The sequence below is a fragment of the Mesocricetus auratus genome, unplaced genomic scaffold (genome assembly GCF_017639785.1).
Source record: "Mesocricetus auratus isolate SY011 unplaced genomic scaffold, BCM_Maur_2.0 Super-Scaffold_100011, whole genome shotgun sequence".
NCBI classification, from domain to species: Eukaryota; Metazoa; Chordata; class Mammalia; order Rodentia; family Cricetidae; genus Mesocricetus; species Mesocricetus auratus.
In genome coordinates, this window is record NW_024429195.1 from 22,393,696 (window position 1) to 22,418,827 (window position 25,132).

The 25,132-nt window shown below is 38.1% G+C and overlaps 1 protein-coding gene across 3 annotated transcripts in view; it reads left to right on the forward strand.

Moving 5' to 3' along the window:
• Sclt1 (sodium channel and clathrin linker 1) overlaps positions 1-24,284 on the forward strand; it is a 133,667-nt gene extending 109,383 nt beyond the window's left edge. For all 3 annotated transcript variants that reach the window (XM_021226894.2, XM_005069675.4, XM_013113044.3), the window contains 3 exons: positions 19,279-19,357; positions 21,700-21,795; positions 23,983-24,284. In XM_021226894.2, the coding sequence (XP_021082553.1) occupies positions 19,279-19,357; positions 21,700-21,795; positions 23,983-24,045 (238 nt within the window). In that variant the 3' untranslated portion in view covers positions 24,046-24,284. The remainder of the gene's footprint in view (positions 1-19,278; positions 19,358-21,699; positions 21,796-23,982) is intronic.
• Positions 24,285-25,132: the final 848 nt, after the last annotated feature.

Here is a 25,132-nt window from a genome sequence, read left to right on the forward strand (position 1 = left end):
TCAAGTTTTGGGGTGCAACTAAGGATAGTGGAAATACCCTGTATTGTTTGTGGGATCCAAGGGACCAATAACTTGAGAAGGAGGGTGTTCCTTTCTTGGCACTGGGGCTTTTTTGTTAGTCTGTGGCTCTTACAGGGAGCATTATCACAGTGTGTTATATAACTGTTTTTATACACACACACACACACACACACACAGAGGAGTTGTTATCCTCCTTCAGCTCCTGCCCTGACATCCCTGGATGATGGACTCTAACCTGTAAGATGTATTAAACCCTCTCTTCCCCAAATTGATTTTGGTCAGTGTGGATCAACAGCAAAAGTAACTGGAATGCTCTCCTTAGATGTAGTTATATTGTCATAGTAAGTTAGGACTTCAGTCACTTAGACCTTTTAATAATAATGACAGTAATGGCCTTTCAAATAAAACATAAGAGGTGGGGAGATGGCTCAGTAATTAAGAGCATTTGTTGTTCTTGCAGAGGACCCAGGTTTGATTCCCATCAACCACATGGTAACTCACAGTGATCCATAACTCCAGTTCTGGGTGATCCAATACCCTCTTCTGACTTATGCATTCACATGACACAAAGACTAACATTTGGGCAAAACACTCATACACATAAAATATAAAATAAATAAATCTTCAAAGAAAATCAAGAACCGAAAAACATTAAGGAAGTTAGGTATGGAGAGGCACATCTGTAATCTCAGCACTCAGGAAATTGAAGCAAAAGGATCAGCCTGGATACAAAATGAGACCTTGCCTCAAGAAAAAAAATTGTATTTACACACACATAGCATGCATGCATGAGTGTTTGTGTGTTAATTTGAACAGAATGTAGAAACTGAATACAGTTAGTTGGTAATTTTGTTCATGGTAATGGAAGCATTTCCAAGCCGATTTGAAAGATGATTTTAGAGAAACAATAATTTAAATTGTTCTTTATATATAAAATAAATTTCAAATGGATTAAAAAGCTTACTATATAAAAGACTGTGTAATATATTGTTTTTATTTCCTTAGAATAAAGAATTCTTTGTAATCAAAACACAAAACCTAAAGCCCAAAAAAAAGGAAGAGTAAGAAATGAAAATCACTGTGAAGAATGATGCTAAATAAAGACAAAAGACAAATAGCATACTGGGAAAAGAAGCACAGGTTAATTTTCAGGAAGATGGGTAGCCCAAGAGAAGAATGGATACATGCATGAACCTCTAGCTCTCAGCATAAATGCAGAATACCTTTAAACATATCCAGGCAAGTTCAGCCTCCCTCTGCCTTGAAAAAATACAAACCGAAACAATAGTTTTACTCAAAAAGTTAGCCAAACTGTCAAATGTAGCTGACATCCAGTGTCTGCAGGTATTTAGAGAAATAGTAATAGGCAGGCAGTGTTGAAGATGTGAACTAGTAAATCCTTCTCCAAGATAATGTAGCAGAACTTGTGCTAACATGTAGTCACATTGTTGTCTGTGCAGTTAATCAGGCCCAATCAGATCTTTGACCACAGCTCTTCAAAAATCAAACCTACGTCAGTCTGATCTCCCATCATTCATCTGTTCCAGCTTCCTGTACAGCTGTCAGACTGACTTTTCTAAGAAGTAAATATGCTCCTAGCCCTGGCCATTTCACAGCTTTATGTTGGTATTTCCATGATAGTTTTTCCTTTGCCTTACTTACCCATATTCTGCCTCTCTATCTCTGGTGTGTTCTGTGTTTTAATCACACTTAACCACCACATCTAAACCAATCGTGAATGGCCAGCCCTTGTTCAACAGCTTAGTCTTCAGATTTCTCATTATCTCATATTTATTGAAAAGTCATTGACCTAGAAATAGTAAGGATTTAGCAGACTGGGATTGTCCCCTTTTAAGATTATCAAGTAAATATATATGTATATATATTTAAAGCCAGGAAATGAGTGGTACGTCAAAATTTTTAAATAAGCCAATGTGGTAATGAATGAGTGAATTCGTGTATATGAGTAGACAAGGAAGTTTCTGTAAAGAAATGGAACTTAAGATGGTTTAAAGTATCCATGTAAATATCCTAAGTGAGCATTCCAAGCAGAGAGTATAGATATACACTTGACTTACCTCATGTGAAAGAATTGGTGTGTAAATGGAAAGCAGAAATGGTAGAGGAGGAGGTCAGGTTTCAGCAGTGTGTTAATGCCAAGTTCAGTGACAAACAGAGTGTGATCGTGAACTAATCAGTAGATTTTTCATCCTCGTGGGCATGTATAAGATAATTGGCTAGAGAAAATTTGCTGCTATAGCTTCTACAGTCTTGAACATGATTTTCTGAGATCACAGACACAGTGGGAGAGGAATGGAAGGGGAGTGTGAGTCCTCATTGGCTCAGCTCACTTCGTCTTATGTCCTTTGGTCATAATCAGTCAGATGGTCACACTGTAGCTGTAGAGCACAGGAGTCTGGGCAATGATGGACCACAGGTAATCTGTGTCATAGCTACAGACAGGAACATGATTATGTAGGAGCCTCACTGCAGTGTTTATATAAAGCCATTGGACAATTTTTTCTTTCTTTCCTTCCTTCTTTCTTCCATTCTTTCTTTTTTAGTAAAGCATATATATATATATATGTATATATATACATATATATATATATAATCCTAGTTCCCCCCTTCCACTCTCCCTACTTTCTCCTCAACCCACCCCCACCCTTTTGCTCCTTACAGAGGGATTCAACAGTCTGTCATATCACCATGTTGAGGCAGGACCAAGGCCCTCCCCCTGTGTCTAGGCTCAGCAAGGTTTCTCTCCATAGGAAATGGGCTCCAAAAAGCCAGTTCATGCCAGTGGCCCCACAAACTGCCCAAGCCACCCAGCGGCACCTGCATTCAGGTGGTCTACTTTGGTCCTATGCAGGTTCCCCAGCTGTCAGTCCAGAATCAATGAGCTCCCACTAGCGTGGGTCAGATGTTTCTGTGGGTTTCCCCATCCTGGTTTTGACCCCTTTGCTCATATTATCACACCTCCCTCTCTTCCACTAGACTCCAGGAGCTCATCTCAATGATTAACTATGAATGTGTGCATCTACTTCAGTCAGGTGCTGGATGCAGGTTCATATTTGTCTGTCCAGGTCTGAGTTACCTCACTCACAATGGGTTGTTTCTAGGCATATCCAAGGTTGTTGCCAGGTTCTGGCTGTTATGAATACTGTTAGTATGAGCATAATTGAACAAATGTCCTTGTGATGTGAGTGTTCATTCTTTGGGTATATGCTCAAAAGTAGTGTTGCTGGTTCTTGAGGTAGATTTATTTGCAATTTTCTGAGAAATCGCCATACTGATTTCCAAAACAGCTATACTAGTTTGCAGTCACACCAGCAGTGATGGAGTGTTCCCCTTTCTCTACATCCTTTCCATCATAAACTGTAATTAGTGCTGTTCATCTTAGCCTTTCTGACAGTTGTGAAGTGATATCTCAGAACTGTTTTGATTTGCATTTCCCTAACTGCTAAGGATGTTGAGCAATTCCTTAAATGTCTTTCAGAGATTTGAGTTTCTTCTGTTGAGAATTCTCTGTTTTGATGGAATATTTGGTATTTTGGTGTCTAGTTTCTTGGGTTCTTTATATATTTTGGAGATCAGCCGTCTGTCAGATATGGGGTTGATGAAGATCTTTTCCCATTCTGTAGGCTGCCATTTTGTCTTGCTGACTGTGCCCTTTGCTTTACAGAAGCATCTCAGTTTCAGGAGATCCCATTCATTAACTGTTGCTCTCAGAGTTTATGCGACTGGTATTATATTTAGGAAGTGGTCTCCTGTGCTGATGCATTCAAGGGTACTTCCCACTTTCTTTTAGGTAGGATTCAATGTGGTTGAATTTATGTTGAGGTCTGACCCATTTGGATTTGAGTTTTGTGCATGGATCTATTTGCATTCTTCTATTTGTCAACCTCCAGTTATGTCGACACCATTTGCTGAAGATGCTTTCTTTTTTCCATTGTATAATTTTAGCTTCTTTGTCAAAAATCAAGTGTTCATTGGTGTGTGCGTTAATATCAAGGTCTTCAATTCCATTGGTACATATGTCAATTTTTATACTGATTCCAGGCTGTTTTCATTACTGTAGCTCTACAATACAGCTTGAAGTCAAGGATGGTGACGTCTCTGGAAGTTACTTTATTGTACAGAATTGTTTGGGCTATCACGTTTTTGTTGTTGTTGTTGTTATTTGGTAGTTTTTCCATATGAAACTGAGTATTATTCTTTCAAGAATTGTGCTGGGATTTTGGTGGGGATAGCATTGCATCTATAGATTGCTTTTGGTGAGATTGCCAGTTTTACTGTGTTAATCGTACCTGTCCAAGAGCATGAGAGATCTTTCCACTTTCTGAAATCCTCTTCAATTTCATTCTTCAAAGTCTTAAACTTCTTGCCAAGGTCTTTCACTTGTTTGATTAGAGTTACCCCAAGATATTTTATGTTGTTTGTGGCTATTGTGAAGGGAGATATTTCTCTGTTTTCTTCCTCAGCCCATTTGTCATCTGTATATAGGAGTGCTACTCGTTGTTTTTGTGTGTGTGTGTGTGTTTGTTGTTGTTTTGGTTCATCTTGTACCTACCACATTGCTGAAGGTATTTATCAGCTGTGGGAGTTCCCTGGTAGAATTTTTGGGTTTGCTTATGTATACTATCATATCAACAGAAAATAGTGAAAGTTTGACTTCTCCCTTTCCAATTTGTATCCCCTTGATCTCCTTTTGTTGTCTTACTGCTTTAGCTAGAACTTCAAGTACTATGTTGAATACATATGGAGAGAGTGGACAGCATTGTCTTGTTCCTAATTTAAGTGGGATTGCTTTGAGTTTCTCTCCATTTAGTTTGGTGTTGGCTGATGGATTACTGCATATTGTCTTTGTTATGTTTAGATATGTTCCTTTTATCCCTGATCTCTCCAAGACCTTTATTATGAAGGGGGTATTGGATTTTGTCTAAGGCTTTTTCAGTATCTAATGAGATGATCATGTGATTTTTTTTCTTTCGATTTGTTTATATGGTGGATTACATTGACAGATTTTCATGTGTTGAACAATCCCTGTATCTCTGGGATAATGCCTACTTGGTCATGGTGGATGTTTTTTCTGATGTGTTCTTGGATTGAGTTTGCTATTATTTTTGCATCAGTGTTCATAAGGAGATTTGTCTGTAATTCTCCTTCTTAATTGCATCTTTGTGTGACTTGAGTATCAAGGTAACTGTACCTTGTAAAAAGAGTTTGACAATGTTTTTTCTGTTTCTGTTGTGGGGAACGTTTTGAGGTGTATTGGTATTAGCTCTTTGAATTTCTGGTAGACTTCTGAGCTAAAACCATCTGGCTCTGGGCTTATTTTTAAGTTCCAGACTTTTCATGACTGTTTCTGTTTCCTTCAGAGTTATGGACCTATTTAATTTGTTTATCTGGTCTTGACTTAATTTTGGTATGTGGTACTTACCCTGAAAATTGTCCAGTTCCTTTAAATTTTCCAATTTTGTGGAATACCAGTTTTTTAAGTGTGACCTGGTGATTCTCTTGATTTCCTTGGTATCTGTTGTTATGTCCCCCTTTTCATTTCTGATTTTGTTAATTTGGATGTTCTCCTTCTGCTTTTTGGTTAGTTTGATTTTCTCGAAGAATCAACTCCTTGTCTCATTGATTCTTTGAATTGTTTTCTTTGTTTCTGTTTTATTGATTTCAGCCCTCAATTGGATTTTTTTTTCTTGCATCTCCTGCTCCTGGGTTGTTTGCTTCTTTTTGTTCTAGAGCTTTCAGTTCTTTTAATTTGCAGGTGTGGGATTTCTTCAGCTTCTTTATGTAGGCATTTAGTACTATGAACTTTCCTCTTAGCATTGCTTTCATTGTGTCCCATAAGTTTGGGTATGTTATCCAGTCATTTTCATTGAATTTTAGGAAGTCTTTAATTTCTTTATTTCTTCCTTGACCCAGTGGTGATTCAGTTGAGCATTGTTCAATTTGCATGAGTTTGTGGACTTTATGCAATTAGTTTTATTGTTGAATTCTAACTTTAAGTAATGGTGATACAATAAGATACAGGGGGTTATTTCCGTTTTGTTGTTGTTGTTGTTATCTGTTGAGGTTTGCTTTGTTATCAAGTGTGTGGTCAATTTTAGAGAAGGTTTCATAAGGTGTTGAGAAACAGGTATAATTCTTTTGTGTTTGGGTGGAATGTTCTATAGATGTCTGTTAAGCCCATTTGAGTCTGTTCCTTTATTTCTGTTAAGTTTCTGTCTTGTATACCTGTTAAGTGATGAGAGTGGGGTGTTGAAGTCTCCCACTATAACTGTGTGGGGCTTGATGTGTGATTTAAGCTTTAGTAATGTTTCTTTTACTAATGTGGGTACTTTTTTATTTGGGACATAGATGTTCAGAATTGATACTTCATCTTGCAGGATTTTTCCTGTGATGACTGTGAAATACCCTTCTTCATCTCTTTTGTTACTTTTAGTTTTGAAGTCTGTTTTGTTAGATATTAGGATGCCTGCACCAGCTTGTTTCTTGGGTTCATTTTATTGGAAAAAAATCTTTCCCAAGTCTTTACTCTGAAGTAATGTCTGTCTTTGAAGTTGAAGTGTGTTTCTTGTGTGCAGCAGAAGGATGGATTCTGTCTTCATATCCATTCTGTTATCCTGTGTCTTCTTATAAGTGAATTGAGTCCATTGATATTAAGGGCTAATAATGACAAGTTATTGCTAGTTCCTGTTATTTTTGTTTGTGGTGGTGGTGGTGGTGGTGGTGGTGGTGGTGGTGGTGGTGGTGGTGGTGGTGGTGGTGGTATTGAGTGTGTGTTTCCCTTCTTTAAGATTTGCTGGTGTGGGATTATCTATTGCCTATGTTTTTGTGTGTGTGTGCATAGCTAACTTCCTTGGGTTGGAGTTTTCCTTCTAGTACTATTTGTAGGGCTGGATTCATGGAAATGTATTGTTTAAATCTACTTTTGTTCTGTGATATCTTGTTTTCTCCATCTGTGGTGATTGAAAGCTTTGCTGGGAATAGTAGTTTGTGCTGGCATTCGTGTTCTCTTAGTGTCTGCATAATGTCTGTCCAGGACATTCCTTTCATTGTTTCCATTGAGAAATTGGGTGTAATTCTGATAGGTCTGCCTTTATATGTTACTTGGCCTTTTTCCTTTGCAGCTATTGATATTCTTTTTTTTATTCTGTATGTTTAGTGTTTTGATTATTATGTGGTGAGGGGAGAGATTTTTGGTTTTGGTTTTTTGTTTGTTTGTTTGTTTTAGTCTGTTTGGTGTTCTATAAGCTTCTTGTACTTTCATAGACATGTCCTTCTTTAGACTGGGAAACTTTTCTTCTATGATTTGTTGAATATATTTTCTGTGCTTTTGACCTGGACTTCTTCTATCCCTATTATTCTTCCTTTCTGTCTTTTCATGGTGTCCCAGAATTCCTGAATATTTTGTGTTAAGAACTTGTTAAATTTGGCATTTTCTTTGACCTATGAATCTATATCTATATCCTCTATCGTATCTTCAACGCCTGAGATTCTCTCTTCCATCTCTTGTATTCTGTTGTTTATGCTTACAAATGTAGTTCTGATTGTTTACCCAGATTTTTCCATTTCTAAAATTCCCTCAGTTTGTGTTTTCTTTATGGCCTCTATTTCAGTTTTTAAGTCTTGAACAATTTCCTTCATCTGTTTAATTTTTCTTAGTTTTCTTTAAGGGAATTGTTGATTTCTTCCAATATTTTGTTTATCTTCCATTTTTTAAGGAAATTGTGCATTTCCTCTTTAAGAGTCTCAATAATCTTCAGAAAGTTATTTTGATGTTGTTTTCTTCTGCTTCATCTGCATTGGGATGTTCAGGTAGTGCTGTTTAGGTAGAACCCCTAGTTTCTGGTAGAAGCATATCATTCCTTGAGTTATTGAGTGTATCCTTGTACTGTTGTCTACCCATGTCTTCTTCTAATAGGTACAGGTGGAGCCTTGCTTCAGGGGGTTTCTCTTCCTTCAGTTAATGCATTTGGGTGCTGTGGCTCAGTTGATTTCTCTTCTAGGTGGAGGGGAGGCTCAAGGCTCAAAGTCTCTTCTCTCAGTGTAGGTGGGGCCACAACTCCAGTGGTCACTCCTCTAGGTGTAGGTGGTGCCAAGCTCCACAAGTAGCTCCTCCAGGTATAGGCGGGACCCTGCTTTGGTGATCATTCCTCTGTGCATGTGGGTCTGATGCTCCAGTGGTCGATGATGCAGCTTGGTATCAGTCTACCACAAGACCCAGCAGTTCCACTCTTAGGCATATACCCAAAAGATGCACATTCATACAACAAGGATGTCTGTTCCTCTATGTTCATAGCAGCATTATTTGTAATAGCCAGAACCTGGAAGCAATCTAGATGCCCCTCAACCGAAGAGTGGATAGGGGAAATGTGGTACATTTACACAATGGAGTACTATTCTGCGGGGAAAAAAAAAACCAATGGAATCTTGAAATTTGCAGGCAAATGGATGGCACTAGAAGAAACCATCCTAAGTGAGGTAATCCAGTCACAAAAAGAGAAACATGGCATGTACTCACTCATTTTTGGATTTTAGACATGAATCAGGGGAGTGCCAGCATACAATCCCACTGCCAGAGAGTCTGGGAAACAGAACCTTCATCCAGCAACTGATGAAAGCAGAGGCAGATACCCACAGACAAACACTGAACTGAACTCCTGGAATCCATTGTCAGAAAAAGAGAGAACGGATGGGCAAAGTAGTTAAGACTGGGCTGGTTTAACCCACAGAAACAGTTGACCTGAACAAGCGGTAGCTCTTGGACTCCAGATTGATGGCTGTGTGCAAAGCATGTGACTGACACAGACCACCTGATGGTGGGTATCAGTGAGGAGGCCTAGGTAATCTATGGGGCCTTGGGTAGTATTTATCCCTGGCGTACAAATAGACTTTGAGTGCCTATGCCACAATATGGGAGGCTCTCTCAGCCAGGACTCTTGGGGAGGTCCTAGGCCCTGCCTTGGATGAAGTGACAGTTACTGGAGATCCACCATGGAGGGCCTCACCCTCCCTGGGGATCGGAGTGGAGATTGGGTGGAAGACTGGGGGACCTGGTGGCGAAGGTGCGGGAGGAGGGGAGGGAGAGGAAGCTGGGATTCACATGTGAAACAAGATTGTTTCTAACCTAAGTAAAATAGTAATTATTAAAAAAAAATAATAGCCACAACCTAGAATCAACCTAGGTGTCACTCAACTGAAGAATGGATAAAGAAAATATGATCCATTTACACAGTGCATACACAGTAATAACTCAGTTGTTAAAAACAGTGACATCAAGAAATTTGCAGGCAAATGGATGGAACTAGAAAATATCATATTAGTGAATGAGCCCAGACCCAGAAAGAAACCATGGTATGTACTCACTACAGTTTACAGACCCTGAGAATTTAAATAACAAGGAAGGTTCAGTGGAGAACACTTGGATCTCCCAGGGAAGGGGAAATAGAATAGATTCTGCAGGTGGACTAAGGGTAGACAGGGATGGGAACAGGAGTGATCAGGTATGGGGGATGGAGGAGGACAGTACTAAAAGAAATGTCTGGAAATGGGGAAGCATTTAGGGATGAGATAGGAACCTAGTGCAATGGAAACTCAGAAATCTGCGAGTAAATCTAAGGCTTCTAGTAATGGGGAACACAGACAAGGCTTCCATTGGAGAGATTGGGATACCAACCCAGACACATAAACTGCAACTTATAATTTGTTCTGCCTATAAGACCTGCCAGGGTAAAGATGGCACAGAAATTGTGGGAGTGACCCCAGTGACTGGTCCAGCCTGAGACCCATGCCACAAGAGGAAGCCTACCTCTGACATAGCCTTGAATACAAGGACATAGGCTGTATAGCCCAGACACCTTCTGGGTCACCCTGTCCAAAAAAAATTACCTTCTTTCCAGATGCAACTCAAATACCATTTTTTTCTGTATAAAGCATTCCACATTGCCCTAAAACATTCTTACCTTGTTCTATACTCCCCTACTAGACTACTCAGTCTTTTTATGTCCCTGTATCATAGGAGAAACTACCTATTGCTGTGACTTTTACAGAACTGTAAGCTAACATCTTACCTGACACAGCAGTCAGTGAGATTGAAACAGGCTGTTCATTATCATTGTGTTCAAGTAATGAACAAACAGCTGATAAAATGTACAGTTATAAGCTTCTTATACTCTAGTTCATCCCTCCCTCTTCCTGCTTCCCAAGCCTTAAACTTTACTATTTTTCAGACTTTGAGAATATTTTATGCTTCAGATTTCAGTTTTTCAAATTAGAGATGCTCAACTCTGTGTTTGTCTGTGAGTCTCTGTCTGTCTCTGTCTCTCTGTCTCTGTCTCTGTCTCTCTCTCTCTTTATGTGTGTGTGTGTGTGTGTGTGTGTCTGTCTGTCTGTCTGTGTAGTTGATTACATAGCATTTAAGCCTAAGGACTTCTTTTTACTTTCTAAAACATAATTTTTTGGCTGTACATCTGTAGTGTTTGGCTACTATAAGTGTTTTTAAAAGTTGTTTTTTTTTAATTAACAGGATGAGCAGCAGCTGCAGGTACTGGCAGATTACAAATGCATAATTACTAAAAGTAGCTGAAGCATATTATAGTATACTTCAATAGAAAAGAAACATCTGGCAATGCTATGTTAATTTGTCATGAGAGGATTTCAAAGAAAGTACTTACTGCAGCTGGCAAATCCATCATTTCCCTGAGATGAATAGTATACCTTTTGTTTTTAATTTTCTTATACATTGTTGAATAGAACCTTTGGTGATTTAATCTTCAGTCACCAGGAAGGGTTTTCATGCACTGGGGGACTTTTCCCTTATATTGTAGTAACCATGGTCTACACAGCACCACCTTGTCTTAAAATGTGTCTCAATAGTAATGATTGGAACAGTTAGATTAACTGACTTGTAAAGGATGAAAATGTAAGCCTCTTTGTTTCCTCATGTATGTGTGTCTATGTGTCCAAATGTGTGCAAGTACGTATGTGTGAAAATATGAGGTTGATATCCAGAGTCTTCCTTGATCACTTTCTGCCTTCATTGAAACAGGGTCGCTGAATTACACTCAGAGCTTGCCGGCTAGTTTAGCTAGCCAACTTACTCCTAGGATTCCCTGTCTCTGCCTTTGAAGTGAGCCCTAGAATCACAGGCAAGTGAGCATGCCCACCCAGCATTTACGTAGTTCTGTGAATCCAAATCACAGTCCTTATGCTTGCACTGTAAGCTTTCACCCCCTGAGGCATCTCTGCAGTTCTTGTTTCAAATATAGACCTCTTACCTAAATACATTAGGGAACTATAACTTTTTGTTATTATTATTTACAGTATTTGTGGTATTTTTCAAAAGGGCTGTTAAACTGAAAAGAAACCTTGCCTGGCTCCTTTCCAGTACTTCCTAAGCCACATCACTCAGTTACAGCACACAGCAATGCAACTTAGAATTGGAGTTCACTTAATACTCTCAGCAGGGCATCATGGCACATCTTTAATCCGTGGAGGGATTATAGTCTGTATTTCCAGTTTCTTCCTCTTATCTCTATCCCCCGCCCATTCCCCATTCATATTGAACCTCCTACAGTCTCCTAATGTATTGCCCTTTCTTAACTCCTGGTCCCTACACATGGATTTGATTGTCTTTTGCACACTTCCTTCCCGCCTTTGTCTGTCCAACTTCCATTTAACTTTCATATAAAGCTTACAAACCTACTTCCTCTACTGAGTCAGCTCTAATTCCCTGCCTTTCCTTCCACATGTGTTTCCTTAGCACATAAACATGTCAGCACTTTGACTACCTACAGCTTAACCCTGGTTGCTTCCCAGTGCTTCCATTCATTTATAAGAACTGACTTGATCTGCTCTTTTGTCTCACTCGCACTTCACAGAGTGAGAAACATAACATACTTCCATCTCAGTATGTGTTAAACAAATGAACTTTGTAATTCCCCCAAGGTTATTCTAAGACAGGCACTTAAGAGTAAGTACCACCAAGAAATTTTGCTAATCACTTTGTAAGTTTGAATTTATTCAAGTAAGTTTTTAAACTGAGCTTCTTAGGAATAATTTTTATTTAAAGGGTGGGGCTTTAGAACATACTCATTTTCCTGGTTGTAGTGTCCCAAATGTACTTCACTATTTGAAGTGTACTATTTGAAACTGTAATTATTGGATTCTCATTAATTCTGATATGAAATCGAGTGACTAACAAATTTGGGAAAACATTCTGAAAATCTGACATTTAAGGTGGAGACAGAAAGATGAGAAGAAATGAACTACACCAACAAATGCAGCAGATACTGCAGGTTGGGGGAACAAGAGGAAGAGTCTGTGGGAGAGAAGGATGAGAACGGGATGCATATAAGCTCTAGAGCAAAGGCTTACATCAGCATAACAAGATGCAATAAGACTTAGCACAAACCATCATATCAAGGCTGGAGGAGGCAGCCCAGTAAGAGGAAAAGCATCCCAAGGAGAGGCAGAAGAGAGATATCCCCACTCCCATTGTTAGGAGTCCCATAGAAACCCTAAGCTAAACAGCCACAACATATATGCAAAGGACCTAGCACAGACCCATGCAATATCCATGGTTGCCCTTCAGTCTCTGTGAGCCCTGCTTGCCTGATTCTGTGAACCATGTCTTCCTAGTATTCTCACTCCCTGTGGCTCCTACAGTCATCCCCTCTTCTTCCAAGGGGTTTCCTGAGCTCCACCTAATATTGGGCTGCACATCTCTATATCTGTTCCCAACAGCTACTGGAAGAAGCCTTTCTGATAATGATTGGGTTAGGCATTGACCTGTGAGTATAGCAGAATATCATTAGGAATCATTTCATTGAGTTTTTTTTTTTCTCCCTTTGTTCTTTAGCCAGTCACATTTGGTTCTACCAGAGATCTGAGGACCATCCAACTTCCAGTTCCTGGCCATCCAGACAGTGTCGTCATGGGCTCCCTTTTGTGGCATGGGCCTCAAGTTAGACCGGTCATTGATTGACCACTCCCATGTGCTCTGAGCCCCCATTGCCCCAGCATATCTTGTAGGCAGGACAGATTCTTTATTTGCTGTAAATATTCTTTAAGTACCATAATGTCATATAGAAACAGGAAATGTCTCTCTGTACACCTCTACAGACTATTCTTAAATCACCTCTGAGAGGTAAGAAGTTTTCTTTTTTCTGAAGTTTCCAGAGAAGAGATTATATAGTTTTATTTGGAAAGTATTTCAATTGTAATACCACTGTGGAACTTTAATGTTTACACTTAAGTCTCCTATAATACAAGGAGCTCTCAGTTATATTGTGTAATGAGCATTTTCCTGTAAGTAGTACAGAGTCAGATCATCCTTCAGGATTCTTTTGTATTAAAGGTAATGAAACACCTGGCAGAGAGATGAGCTACGAATAACAGGCAGGCTCTAGGAACTCCTCTGGATAGAGGCAGTTAAATTGTATTGTTCTTCACCCTTTAATACCTCCTAAAGTTTCACTAGAAAGACAACACTTTCCCATCTTATATAGAAAGGAGGATGTGTTTACAAGTAAATTAAATCTTTACCCGAAAGCCTTTTCAGATAAATAAATGTTTATTGAACAAATACCATTTTGTGACTGCAAAGTTTTCTATAAAAAATTAGCCATGGGGCTAGAGAGATGACTCAGCAGTTAAAGGCCCTTGCTGTTCTTCCAGAGTATCCACATTGGGTAGCTCAAAACTGCCTGTAACTCCAGTTCTAAGTTATCCAATGCCCTTTTCTGACCTCTTCCAGCACCTGTACACACCACATACACAAACAGGCACATACACACATACACATAATAAATAAAAATAAATTTTTAAAAAGACAGCCATGAATTAGCAAGTTCATACTGATTCATACATGATGTTAAATATTTTGAAAACTAATAATTCCTTTTTTCCTCAATATATGTTTTTATTTAAATTAGAAACATGAATGCTTCACATGTCAATCCCAGCTCCTTCTCCTACCCCTCTCCCTTGTCTCTCTACCAGACCCTCCAGCACCCTCCTCCAGTCCCCACATCATTCCCCAGGGAGGGTGAGACCCCCCTAAAATAATTCCTTTTTTAAAATTCACATTTTACTTGGAAAAGTGGTGTGTGTGTGTGTGTGTGTGTGTGTGTGTGTGTGTGTACCACTGATAAGCATTAATAAATCCTTTTGCATATGTATCCTAAAGATGTGAAGTAGGGAGAGAGGTATCTAGATTAAAATAAATTAAGAAGCAGAAAAGAGAGAAAAGGGTGGGGTCTAAAGAGTGGGTGATTCTTTAATGAAAAAACAAATCTAAAAAGAAGGAACATAAGCATGGATCTGAAGGTGATAAATGTGGTGTATTTGTGAGGCACTCAAAACCCAGGCTTTAATTGGAAAGATAACTAACAAGATTTCAGAGTTCTGGAAGCCATTCTCAAGAACATAGGCTATTTATATTTAGTTCAAAAGCATAGAGATACTGAAGGCTATTAAGTAAGAAAAATATTTAAGGTGGTATTCAACAGGAAATAGGCTAGGTATGTGTGGTAAGGGATGGAGGGGGACAATGGTATGGTGCTTTCATGTGCCCCCTGCTTAGTGTGCATTGCTTCGGTTGAAGTTGCTCATTAGAATAAATCTTAATATTAAATATGAAGAACTTGAATTGTGATTGTAGCACAGAGGGAGAGCAGAACAGATGCAGAGGACATTCCAAAGGAAGACTTATTTAGGAGAGAAAGAGGTGTTACATTTAAGACAAAGTAAGGAATAGATTTTTAGCCTAGGTAATAGGGCAGAGATAGTGTTGAAAAATTGACTTCTCAAGATGAATTATAGGTTTGCAAGACAATGTAAAAATCTTGGTAATAGGCATGCTTAGTTTCATGACTTTAAGGGAAGAAGTCAGGAATAAGGATTTAACTTATTAGGTTGCCAAAGTATATAAAAGTCCTGATACACCTGTTCATACTCCTTCTTATTCATGCCTCCTCCTTATCTTCCTCTGTCCCCTCCCCCTCTCATATTTAACATAGATTTAATGGTTGCCTGCTATGCTTGTGTGGGGCACGGATTAGCAGCACCATCTTGAGAGGTGCTTAGTGGATGGAGATATGCCCTAGCAGTAAAGCACATATTTAGCTTCTTGAGGCCCTGGAGTCATTCTCCAGAACCAAAAGTAAGTCTATTAAAAGTACTAATTTTGAATTAAAAGATTAAAATTTTTGAATCCTGACAAGGAGCTTTGTGACTCTACCCAGTTTTTAAACTTTATTTTCAGTTTTCCCATATAAAATTAGACCTCACCAGGTTGTCTTGACAACTAAAATAAGTTCATTTCTGAATGTACTTGAACTGCCTGACGGGTGGGAAGCATTGTGTGTTTGGTTTCGAAACAAGTTTTCTCTGTAGCTTTGTAGACCAGGGTGACCTCGAACTCACAGAGATCCGCCTGCCTCTGGCTCCCAAGTGCTGGGATTAAAGGTGTGCGCCACCACCGCCCGGCTTCATCATTCATTATCTTTTGCTGAATGCTGGGTTGTAAACATGAAGTGGCCATCAATCTTACTTGAAATCCAGCGGAGTATGACAGAACTTGATATGCAGAGATAAATACTTAAAAAGACAAATAATTTAGTATAAAAATTAATATTTTTATTAAATTACTTGTATCTTTGTGATCGTTAGTTTTGTGAAAAATTATTACTGTCCATCATTCAGATAATTGTCTTAAGTAAATGAATAGTTATCAAATTATACAATGGGTAGTTTTCTGGTTTTCTGTAAAATGAATATTGACTAACTAACTATAAATGTTACTGATTTATATTAACCTCAGTTGTACTGGTTATTTTTCATCGATACTAATATGCATAAGTTTTGCCTTGAATTATATTTGGCCTAAAAGTCTGGCTCCTTTGGTCATTTTGATTTTTCTCTTCTCGCTTTTTTTTTTCTTATGTTGGAGATTTTAAGATGCATGAGATGCTGTAAGTACAGTGTTCTCTACCTTTTGTGACCATCAAAATAAGATTAAGCATTTAAGTTTGTGATGAAATCAGTTCAGACATACCTCATTGTGAAGCTGAGCTGGTACATCACTGGAGGGGGTGGTAAGCAGTGTTCTTTCTGAATGCAGGTTTGGGGATGGCAGCACTATGACTGTCACTCTTTGTCCCACATCAGCCTGTGACAAGTGGTCAGTAACTGTTATCGGAACTGATTATTAGTAACATGAATCTATCCTAGCTTATGTATTTATAATGCATATAATTTTAACACCGATTCCTCAAATAGGGACTTACTGAATTCTCAAGCTATTTACACAGCTCATTGAAAATATAAAAGCTGGAGCCCTTTGGGGGAGTATTTTGTTGTCTAACTTAGAAATATAAAGTTAAGAGATAACAGCCAGTACTGAATTAGCTATTTTAATCCCACAAAATGGATTTGAAATTTGTTCTGATTCACTTCTGTGTAGGCATGGAAGTCCTGTTGCTCACAGAGGAGCGCTAGGAGAACATGGAATGTTTACACACAAGAAAAGAAATGCAGTGCCTGTTGAGAGCACGTGTATTCTGTTCTAGTGACCTTTGCATTACCAGTTTCAGATCATACCAGACACTCCCCCAGACCCTAATCATAAGCTTGTTTTTCTCAGTCGATTATCTACAGAACCTATCTTTTTGGAAGGGTCACATGTACTTTAACAAAGAGTTTCAATGTAGTCATGTCCAGTCTTTATTTAGCTTGTTTTGTTCAAGAGACAGGTGTATGCTTTATTGTGCACATGGAATTGAGTTATTACCAGAAAAGTTTTTACGAAAATGGGCTGTACCTAAATATGCTTAAAATAGCCAGGCAGTGTTGACACATGCCTTTAATCCCAGCACATGGGAGGCAGAGAAAAGCAGATGTCTTAAGTTTGAGGCCGTCCTGGTCTACAGAATGAGTTTCAGGACATCCAGGGCCACACAGAGAAACTGTCTCAAAAATGTGCATGTATGTGTGTGTGTAGGAGTGAACCCCACAAAGCTATCCACCCATGGGGGCAGGGACATGTAAACTGACACAGGTAGATATAAAAGGAGCCAGCCAGGCTTCTAACTCCTGGTTTGTGCGACTCTCTCTCTCTCTCTCTGGTAAATAAACTTATTGTTTCCTTATAGCGTTGAATATCCTCATTAGTGTGTGTATATAGATATATATGTATATATGTGTGTATGTGTATATACATGTGTGTGCGCGCGTGTGTGTGTGTGTGTTTGCACGCTTAAAATAAACCACACAGGGTCAGACTCCCCAAGTTTGAACCAGCACCAGACATTTAGTCATGTTAAACCAAACTGCCTTTTATCTCCCATGTACTGTCACTCTACTGGCCATGGAGATCACAGACCCCTGCATTCTTGTATAGCTACATCTATTCTGAGCTTGAGACTTACAAATTATCATGGCCCAGGGTGATATAATGCTTGTGTGTTTAAATTTAAAAAAAGATGCCTGACAGAGTGACACACATCTTTAATCCCAGCAGTCAGGAGGCAGAGCAAGCAGATTTCTGAGTTTGAGGCCAGCCTAGTTTGAGTTCCAAGCCAGCCAAGATACATAGTGAGAGCCTGTCTCAGAGGAGGAAAAAAGAAGGCAACCTCAATTCGGTGTGTTAGATAACTTCAGCTTTTGAAGCATAATCAATAGTGATAAAGAGATACCAGATATGCATAGATACAACACAATTTGCTATATCAAAATGACATTTGAATATTTTAATAATTTGAAAGATTTGAATTCTGCTGTGAGACACTATACATGAAACTTGATTGGTTTGTTTTGTTTTTTGAGATAGTGTCACTGTGTACCCCAGGCTGATCTTGAACTCAAGGTGGTCCATTTGCCTCAGCCTTCTGAGTATTAGTATTACAAGCATGCTTGTGAATGTATGTAAATCTTAAATATAAATCCTGTAAAAGCACAGTGGCTTATGAATTTATGACAGATACTGTATTTAACAAGACACACTTTTATCTCAGTACCTAGTAGCATCTCAAAGTAAAATTGATGAAACATCTATAAATCATTTTGTCATGGTAAAAGCAACTATATAATATATATATATATTAATTGTGACCTAATTGTGTATTTCTTTGTCTATTTTTAAGCCAAGGTTTCCTTTTGTAGCGCCAGGTTGGCCTCGGATTTGTGATCTTGTGCCTTAGCCTCTAATGTTCAACATTACAGGCATCTATCACCACACCCAGCATGACACAATTTTTTTGAATTTTGAACTGTGTATATTTGTGCCTGCCTGTCTCTATGTGCACCATGTGTATACAATGCCCACACCCACAGAGACAAAAAGAGGGCATTACAAGCCCTGGAACTGGAGTTACAGGCAGGTGTGAGCTGCTGGGTTATCTTTCCAGCCCATGGTGGGCGGTGGATGGGTGTGGGTGTGGGTGTGTGTATGTTTTAAGACATGGTCTCACAATGTAGCTCCAGCTAGCCTGGAATTTGCTATGTAGACCAGACTGGCCTCAGACTCACTAAGATCCACATGCCTATGCCTCATGAGTGCTAGGATTAAAGATGTGTGCCACTAAACCTGTCTGTGGTATAATTTTTAATTGTAACAAAATATACATCACTTACATTTACCTTCTGAAGCATTTCCCTGGGTTCAATAGTCTTAAGCATATCCACAGTGTAACTACCCTAGAATATATGTATATTTTATACATTAGTTACTTTTTTATTGCTGTGACAAAAACACCATGACCAAAGCAATGTATAAAAAGAAGTGTTTAATATGGGCTATGGTTTCAGAAAGTTAAAGTTCATGATGACAGAGTAAAACCATGGCAGCAGAATAACTGAGAGCTTACATCTTGGTCTGCAAGTAGGAAATTATGAGAGAGCACTCTGGGAATAGTGTGAGTCCTTCAACAAGGGCATGCTTCCTGATCCTTTCCAAACAGTTCCACCAGCTGGGAACCAGTTATTCAAACATGAGCGTATGGAGGCCATTCTCATTCAAACCACTACATTTTATTGAAAACATTGATAATTGCTTGCTATTTCAAAAACTTTTGTTCAAAATATAAACATGTCTCACTAGATTTAGTTTTATATTGTTTTATTCTCGTTTTATTTTTGTTTTAAGTGTATATTTTACATTTACACATAGTTCTAAACTTTTTCTTATTTAATTTTATGTTTTAATCAGTCCTCATATTCTCCCTGCCCCTTCTCGGTTAATAGGAGTGAGCTGAGTCGACAGAAACTTCATACCCAAGAGCTACTTTCTCAGCTGGAAATGGCAAATGAAAAGGTAGCTGAGGTAAGAAAATGACTCCCCTTCCCCTAGGAAAGTACTTTCTACACACACTAGCATTTTAAAGGCACCAAATCCAAATTAATTCTCTACTTAGAAAATAGCCATATACAAATCACCCCCTGAAAGTCCACACTTAATATAATGTCAACAAAAGCTTTGAAAACCAGTGAGTTGTCTTTTGTAAATGGCAAAAGTAGAATTCTTATTTGGCGTTAATAGTATAAGTTGTGCAGTGTTTCAGAGACTATATACTTTAGGATCCTTTTACATGAGAATCTCTAAGATTGTTTTGTGTATCTAAGTCCTCTTCATTTGTTTTACTCCATCACAAAAAAGCACATCAAAAATACTTTTGTCTAATAGAATATACAAAAATTATATTAAGATAAATCTATCTTAGAATCATATGCAAAGAAAGAGTTCCTCATTTCTTTTCTTATGGCTTTATAAAAGCAAATAGTTTCTAGGTTTAGGGCTTCCTAGAGTCAAATTCATCATTAATGTTCTAACTTCAGGTACATATGGTAGAATTTCATTAGTAGCATATATGGGCTATGTTATATTGTCATCTACAAGATCACCATTCTTGAACAGCATGGCATTTTTTATATAAGACACTTAGAAAATAGTTAAAGATTTGACATTGAAATGTTCCTTGGTAAATTTTCCACTTGGAAAAATACATTGTAAGTTAAAAAAAAATCACAATTTTCAGTACAGTAATGTTAACAATGTTTGACCAAAAAGAAACAAAAAAAAAATCAGTCTGCACTTTGTTTTAACCATTATGGTAACCATATGGAAAGATATATATTATATGCAATCTGATTATAGCTATCAAAATGATTATTGTAGATAATGAGATCTCTCCCCAAGTTTTCACTAGTGTATGAGGTCCCTTTTAAATTTTAAAACTTAGATCTAATACTTAAACAACTTGGTTAGTTAGTACAGCTGATATAGATCTCTTTATAGATTTAATTTTGCTTTTGGACACTATCAGTTATAATAGGCTCATTTTAACCCTATGCTGTTTATTTCAGTGTTATATGTTGCTCAGAATGACATTCACTTTAACCCCTTTGGTGCTAGGACATGAACAACTATCTAATGCTTCATAGAAACGTTTTTTTTTTTTTTTTTAGCCATTCCTATTTGGCCTTGTATTCTCTGGATTCAGTTAAACACCAGAAAATCTATTTAATAATTTTATTTGTACAAAAATATCTTTTTAGGATGTATTGTGACAAGCAGGTAAATGTAAGAAAAAAACACATTTTCAGTTGACAAATCGTTTTTAACTTGTTGAAATGAAGTATGTACTGATCACTTGGTATATATTATAGTTCCTGTTATGTGATGGTACTTCAAACTAGACTGTGTAAGTAACATATAACTGTGTCCTCATGGTTCCAGAAGGAAGAAAGTATCTAGTGTTGGCTTCTTGCAGCTCTGAGCATTCCTTGGGTTATGGGTGGTGCTTTATCTTCACAGCATCTTCCCTGTGTATCTGTCTTTGTGTCCAGATCTGTCATTTTCATGAAGACATCAGCCATGCAGTATGACTCTGTATTATCCCCTAAACTTAATCTTCTGCAAAGATTATTTGCAAAATAAGGTCACATTCACAGCTACAAGGGATTACAACTGTAGCATCTTTGGGGGAATAGAATTCAATGCATAACAATGTCTAGTAACCCTAATAGCTTCTGCAGGATGCAGGTGTCCTGAGGAGCAAACAAAAACAGAGTTCACTCCAACCCTTTGCTGAGTCTGTGGTTGTAAGGCCCAGTACTTGGCTTCTGTGGTTCTAAAGCAATGGTCAAGCACCACAAAGTTACAGACCAAAAACTCTTGTTTTTTGTTGTGATTCAATTAGCTTTTTGATTTGTCAAATAGAGTCTTAGATGATATGAGGGGAAGAAATAACTTAGAACAGTGGTTTTCAACCTTCCTAATGCTGCAACCCTTTAATACAATTCCTCATCTTGTGGTGACCCCCAACCATAAAATTATTTCATTGCTACTTCATAACTGTAATTTTGCTACTGTTATGAATCATAAGGTAATATCTGATATGCAGGATATCTGATATGTGACCCCTGTGTACAAATCATCCAATCCTCCAAGGAGTCTTAACCCACAGGTTGAAAACCACTGACTTAGGAAGAAGTAAAATCACCTGTGTAATATGATGCTCATAACTTGGAAAATGTAAATACAGAGATGATAGTATCTTTATTTTACAAGTGGTAAAATGATGTCCAAGTTTTTCACTGGCTATTCCATAAAACATGTCCATATCACATTTGGATTTGAATTTGTTTTATATTTCCCCTTAAAAGAATGAAAAGTTAATTCTGGAACATGAAGAAAAGGCAAACAGACTTCAAAGACGTCTAAGTCAGGCAGAAGAGAGAGCTGCTTCAGCATCCCAGCAGGTAGGGAACACCCTCATTATCCAGAGCTAATAAACTGCCTTCATACATGAAAAGTAAATCAGCAGGGTTCCTCACAAGTTCCCAGAAAACTGACAGTTTGATCTTTACTCAATTAACCTGCATAAAATTATTCTCTTTAATATTGCAGTTGAAGTATTAGAGTATATAAAGTTTATATGTAAAATAAACATCAGTATCCTGTCTACACCTGTATCTAGAACTACCATCTCTAGTGAAGTATTTGGTAGCCAGAGAGAAGTTTTTTACTGAAATTAAATGAGATGAAAACTTGAGGTTATACTAGCCAGATTGCAAGTGTTTGGTAACTGTGGCTAGTAGGAAAGTTGGACAGAGAAGATACAGAACATCACTGCCTGCACAAAAGTTTGTGCTAGTAGCAATGCACTGGACATAATGTTCTGTCTAAAGTCAAGTACTCATGTTTATATTCCAAAGTAACTTTCTGATGTTTCAAATTGTTATTGTTATTTTAGGTTTTATGTAGAAACAAAATATTTCAGATACAAGTTACCTTTATTTAATGTACATTTGTATATAACCAAATAAATCCAAAATACAATATAAAAACTTAGCCATTGGGAAGTAATTTGGAAAATGTAATATATCAGTGACATTCTAGTGTAAGTAAAGAGTAATTTCTCATAATGTGTATATATATCATATAAATAAAATGAGCCATTTCTTCTAAATTAGGAGCAATAACTCCTTTTAGAAATGAATAGAGATCAGTTCAAAGAGCATTTAGGCAGTTGAAGTGGATGGATGGATGGATGGATGGATGGATGGATGGATGGATGGATGGATGGATTGATGGATGACAACAAAGCGAATCAAGTCAAACATACTATTAAGTAACATTGGATATAAATGTACTGTTATCATCAGAGTATTAGTCTTAGCTACTGATTGTATGGCATGGTGCCATTTAGTAGCTATGTTTTATTGTTATTGTTGTTGTTGGGTTTTGTTTTAGTTTTGAGACAGGGTTTCTCTATATAGCCCTGGCTACCCTACAACTCACTATGTTGACCAGGCTGACCTCAAACTCACGGAGCTCCTCCTAGCCTGCCTCTCAAGTCTAAATGTTGGGATTAAAGGCATGTGCCACCTCTCTTAACTTTCCCTCTAATTTTAAAAGATTAAAAGTCATACAAATACTCAACAGTTAATGACCAATGAAATTGTGTCAGATAGGGAAAAGTTTATAGATATTAAGAAAAATAATGGAAATCTATTATGCAGTTATTTCTGAAGCAGATCATCTAAGCAGTAAAGAAAATTCAGACTTTTTAACTACTAGGGAGAGGTGCTCATTTAGAAAATATATAAAGAGATATACTCAAAACTGCAAGTAGCTGGAGGTGGTAGCTTTTGCCTGTAGCTTTGGAACTCAGAGGGCAGATGCTGGAGGATCACATGGTTCAAGGCTAGTCTGGACTCCATAGTAAGCCCTGTTTCAAAAAATAAATAAATAAACTGACTGTAGAGGTTGTGTCTGAAGAGAGAACTAGAGTGAAGGACCATTTTGGGAAGGAAACCTGCCTTGTGTTATGTTTTTGTTAGATTTCTTTCTCATGTGTACATATAATAAACCTCAGTTAATACTCAAGTTATTTCCCCCATAGACTTGTCTTACTTAACATCTGTAATGATCTGATTGCCAGCTCTGCCTTATATTTGCCTAGAACACATTTGTGTTTGACACACTTTGCTGATTAACTTCTATCAGAATTTTTTCACCATCTGTGAAATATAGGAACCAGGAATCCCAGCACTTGGGAGGCAGAGGCAGGTGGACAGATCTCTGAGTTCAATGCCAGCCTGGTTTCTAGGTCTGTTACACAGAGAAGCCCTGTTTCAGACAAAAAGAAAAAAGAAAGAAAGGAATATAGGAACTCAAGAGTGTCGCTCTGAGCTATGGACTGTTATATTTAGCATGTATTTCTCTAGTGTGATTCAGACACTTCAAGAGTAAAATAGAATGACCACACTCGCGTGCACATGCGAGCGCGCGCACACACACACACACACACAAAACACACCTCTTTCAAGGCCCTTCCACTCAGACTACCTAGTAACCTTTGGTTGTGATATAACACACTGCTTTGTTTTAGTCTTACACTCTCCACAGAGAAACTACTTACTGATTGTTTGTTTTGTTTGCAGCTCAGTGTGATTACAGTGCAGAGAAGAAAAACAGCCTCCATGATGAATCTGGAAAATATTTAAGCATATTCATAGTTCACTGACAGAACTGTAGAATTGGGAAAGCTGTTGTACCAAAGTGCATTGACATGGAGAAGCCTGCAGAGAATGGGGAAAGCTTGTGTCATTTTGCATAAGCATTTTCCATTCTGTTTTGAGGGTTATTCGAAAACAGAACAGTGACAGCTTCCTGTAAGTAAATATATATATATATATAATCCTATACTTGAGATTCAGTGGAGAATAAAGCCAGCTGAGAAGAACACACTGCCTTCATCAATGTGTCTAATTTTAGTTCCCCTTTTTTCCCTTGAGAGAATATAGTATTTTCAAAAGAGGTTTAATAAAAACCCTAGAATTTGATATTTCAGGTTCTAAAATTTGGAGATTTAAGATCTCATTGTTATTTCTAAGTCATTTTTATAGTTCTTAAGATTCTCTACTATGAACTCAAATATAATAAATTATGTATTTTGTAAAATGATGTTGTCATGTATTTGGATGCATAATTGTAATGACTCATTTTTTTATGTATCTTTTTTTTGTCTTTTTTATGATTTTTTTTATTCTTTTTTTTAAATTTAGATAAGAAACAAGGTTGCTTCACAAGTCAGTTCCAGGTCCCTCTCCTTTTCCCTCCCCTCCTCCCGTGCCCTCCCCCCACCCCCCACCCCCGTTATCCCCTCATTCCCCCAGGGAGGGTGAGGCCCTCCTTGGGGGTGTCCATAGTCTGTCATTTCATATAGGGCAGGGCCTAGACCCTTCCCCAAGAGTTCAGGGTGAGAGTGCACCTCACATTGTTCTATGGGAGTCCAAAGTCCGTGTGTATACTTGGGATGGGTACTGATCTGCTGCCCAAGGCTCAATAGATTACCTAGGCCTCATCACTGACACCCAGATTCAGGGGGTCTTGATCAGTCCCATGCTGGATTCCCAGGCTGATGCCTGGGATTCAAGAGTTAACCTTTGTCTGGTCAGCTGTTTCTGGGGGTTAAACCAGCCCAGTCTTAATCCCTTTGATCCTCAGTCCTCCCTCTCTGATACTGGCTTTCTTGAGTTCAGCTCAGTACTTAACCAGCCACTAAATGTAGTTTCTGTTTCCCAGACTCTC